This window comes from Phaethon lepturus, unplaced genomic scaffold (genome assembly GCF_000687285.1).
Source record: "Phaethon lepturus isolate BGI_N335 unplaced genomic scaffold, ASM68728v1 scaffold6865, whole genome shotgun sequence".
Lineage (NCBI taxonomy): Eukaryota > Metazoa > Chordata > Aves > Phaethontiformes > Phaethontidae > Phaethon > Phaethon lepturus.
This window is the reverse complement of record NW_010542552.1, coordinates 32790-35050: the sequence shown is the minus strand read 5'-3', so window position 1 is coordinate 35050 and position 2261 is coordinate 32790. Positions and strand designations below refer to the sequence as shown.

Here is a 2261-nt window from a genome sequence, read left to right as displayed (position 1 = left end):
TTGTGGTAGTGCTGCTCCAATAGTCATCCTTCTTTTCAAAGTCTGGCTTGCACTATGCTTTTTTTAAAGAGGATAATCACTGTATAGGCTATTTCCAGCTTTGGGGGCATGCAGTTGCTTAATGGTCTAAACGTAGCAGATCAAGTGAGGCTATGTTTGATTAAACTACATCCGCTGGTGGTCAGTAAACAGAGCCAGAACCACCTGATGGCTATATTAATTGTTGCTTGCTCTGTTTCAGGGAAAGCTGACCGCAAGAGAACGGATTCTTCTGCTGTTGGACCCTGACAGTTTTGATGAATATGATATGTTTGTGGAACACAGATGTTCTGACTTTGGGATGGACTCTAATAAGAATAAGGTATTTTTATTTCATATAACTTGTTTCTTTGTTCTCTGCTGTTTACCCATCCAGCTGATTGAAAATAGACTCTTTACATCTAACTTCTTTTCTTTCTTTTGTTTTCTTTCTTTTATGTTTTGCAAGTATGCTTTTATTACTCTCAGTTTCCATTTAACAGCTTACGTGGTTTACGTTGCCATTGCCTAAACTTGATACCTTTTGGTTCAAATGCCTTCCTGGATATTGTCTTAGATTTGTACTTTAAATAACAGAGGAGGCTGCAGAGGTGTGTAGTTACAACTCTTGTCAGTCAAGTTAGATGTGAAGAATAAATACTTTGGGTAGATACTTTGACCTCCCTACAGGTAACATTAGAGTTACAGGATGAAATAATTTGGATCCATATTTATGCCTATCAAACTAGAGCCATAAAATCCTTTAGGGCCTTAAAATCTGATATATTTGGAAATTAAAGGATTCATACTGGTCTGTTAGCAAGCTTCAATCTGCTTGTTTATGCACTTTTCAGAGATACAGCCATGTATCCTAAACCAACATGGTACATGAGCTTCATAACATAGAGGGAAAACCTCTGGCTCTCACCGTAACATTGATGCCTGATAAATTACTACATGGGAAAAATATTTTGTTGCCATTTAATACAGAAAGGACCAATGAACATGCTGGCCTGTGTAGGTGGCTAGTGCAGATGTGCCTGTTCAATGTGAATCTTCTGTAGCAAAAGACCCTATTTCCTGTGGGGTATTCTGGTTTGTGGCATGGTGAGAAGCTGCTCTCTATCTGCCACTGCTCTATGCTGCATACAATGACTGCAATGTCTGTTTATGCGGTTATTAAACCAGTTCATCAGTTTTCAGTGCTTCAAGTTGCAGGGCTGCATCCTATGGATGAGGGAGATCAGCAGACTTCCACCGTGAGCAGCTAGGGCACTGGGAGCCTGCAAAGCTGAACGATTTGTTTGTTTTAGTAGCCAGGACACTGATGGGACTTGGTGCTGGGAAGGATGTTTTTCAAGACCTTCTTCCCTCTCCATGAGTGTAGAGGCAAACATCTTTTCTTCTCTTACGTAATCTTTTACTCTGTTCCCTAGCAAATGGAAAAACTGCTATGTTGCCTCTCATCATGCTCCTCGATGCTGCATCCCACAGTGTTGATAAAAAAATCGCTGTTTCTGAACATAGGAGGAGCAGCAAAGTCCTGAGAGTGACTGGGGTGTTAATCTTTTCCTTGTCCTTCAGAATTCACCTTTCAGGGAGCTGCAGATTGTGTTTACAGAGCAGAGTTTCACAACAGATGATCTAACTGTGGCCAGTGAGCTGGAATATTAGTTTAGCATTGAATTTCCTGGAACTTTCTGAAGATAGGGTGAGATGTGTACTCACATCCAGGTCACTCTATGGGCTGCTTGGGCTTTTAGGAGTCATCTGCGTGAAACAGTGGCTGGAACTACAAGTGTGTTTCCTGCTGTTCTGTGTGCTAAGAACCAAGAGTTGGTGGCAGGGCTGTCTGTGCAGCCTGAGAAAAGTCCCCAGACTGGTATGACCTTCCTGAGAACAGATCACCTTGAGCATAAATAGCCCTTAAGAGTGGGCCCTGCACTGTTTGTTTTATTTCTTTTCTTTTTTTTTTCTATGCCAAACAGCAAAAAGCGTTGAAATGCCTGGAATTCCTTTATGACAGCGCAGTAAAGCTTCTCCTTTACTGCTGTCTCTTGAAAGACTTCTAAATATTTCCTTTACTAAAAAGTAAAACAACATAGATAAGCAGATTTTAAGATTCACAGTCTCCATTTCCTCTTCCAGCTCTTTCTTCTTCCCTTATTTACAGAGTGAAAAATAGAACAGGTCAAGCTGAAGTATTTGGGGTGACTGTAATTATATTTTTTTGACCTTTCCAG

At 40.7% G+C, this 2261-nt stretch overlaps 1 protein-coding gene across 1 annotated transcript in view; it reads left to right on the top strand.

The window, feature by feature from the left end:
- Positions 1-244: 244 nt before the first annotated feature.
- PCCB (propionyl CoA carboxylase, beta polypeptide) overlaps positions 245-2261 on the top strand; it is a 23761-nt gene continuing 21744 nt past the window's right edge. The window contains exon 1 of the mRNA XM_010288058.1: positions 245-361. Coding sequence (XP_010286360.1) covers positions 308-361 — 54 coding nt within the window. The 5' untranslated portion in view covers positions 245-307. The remainder of the gene's footprint in view (positions 362-2261) is intronic.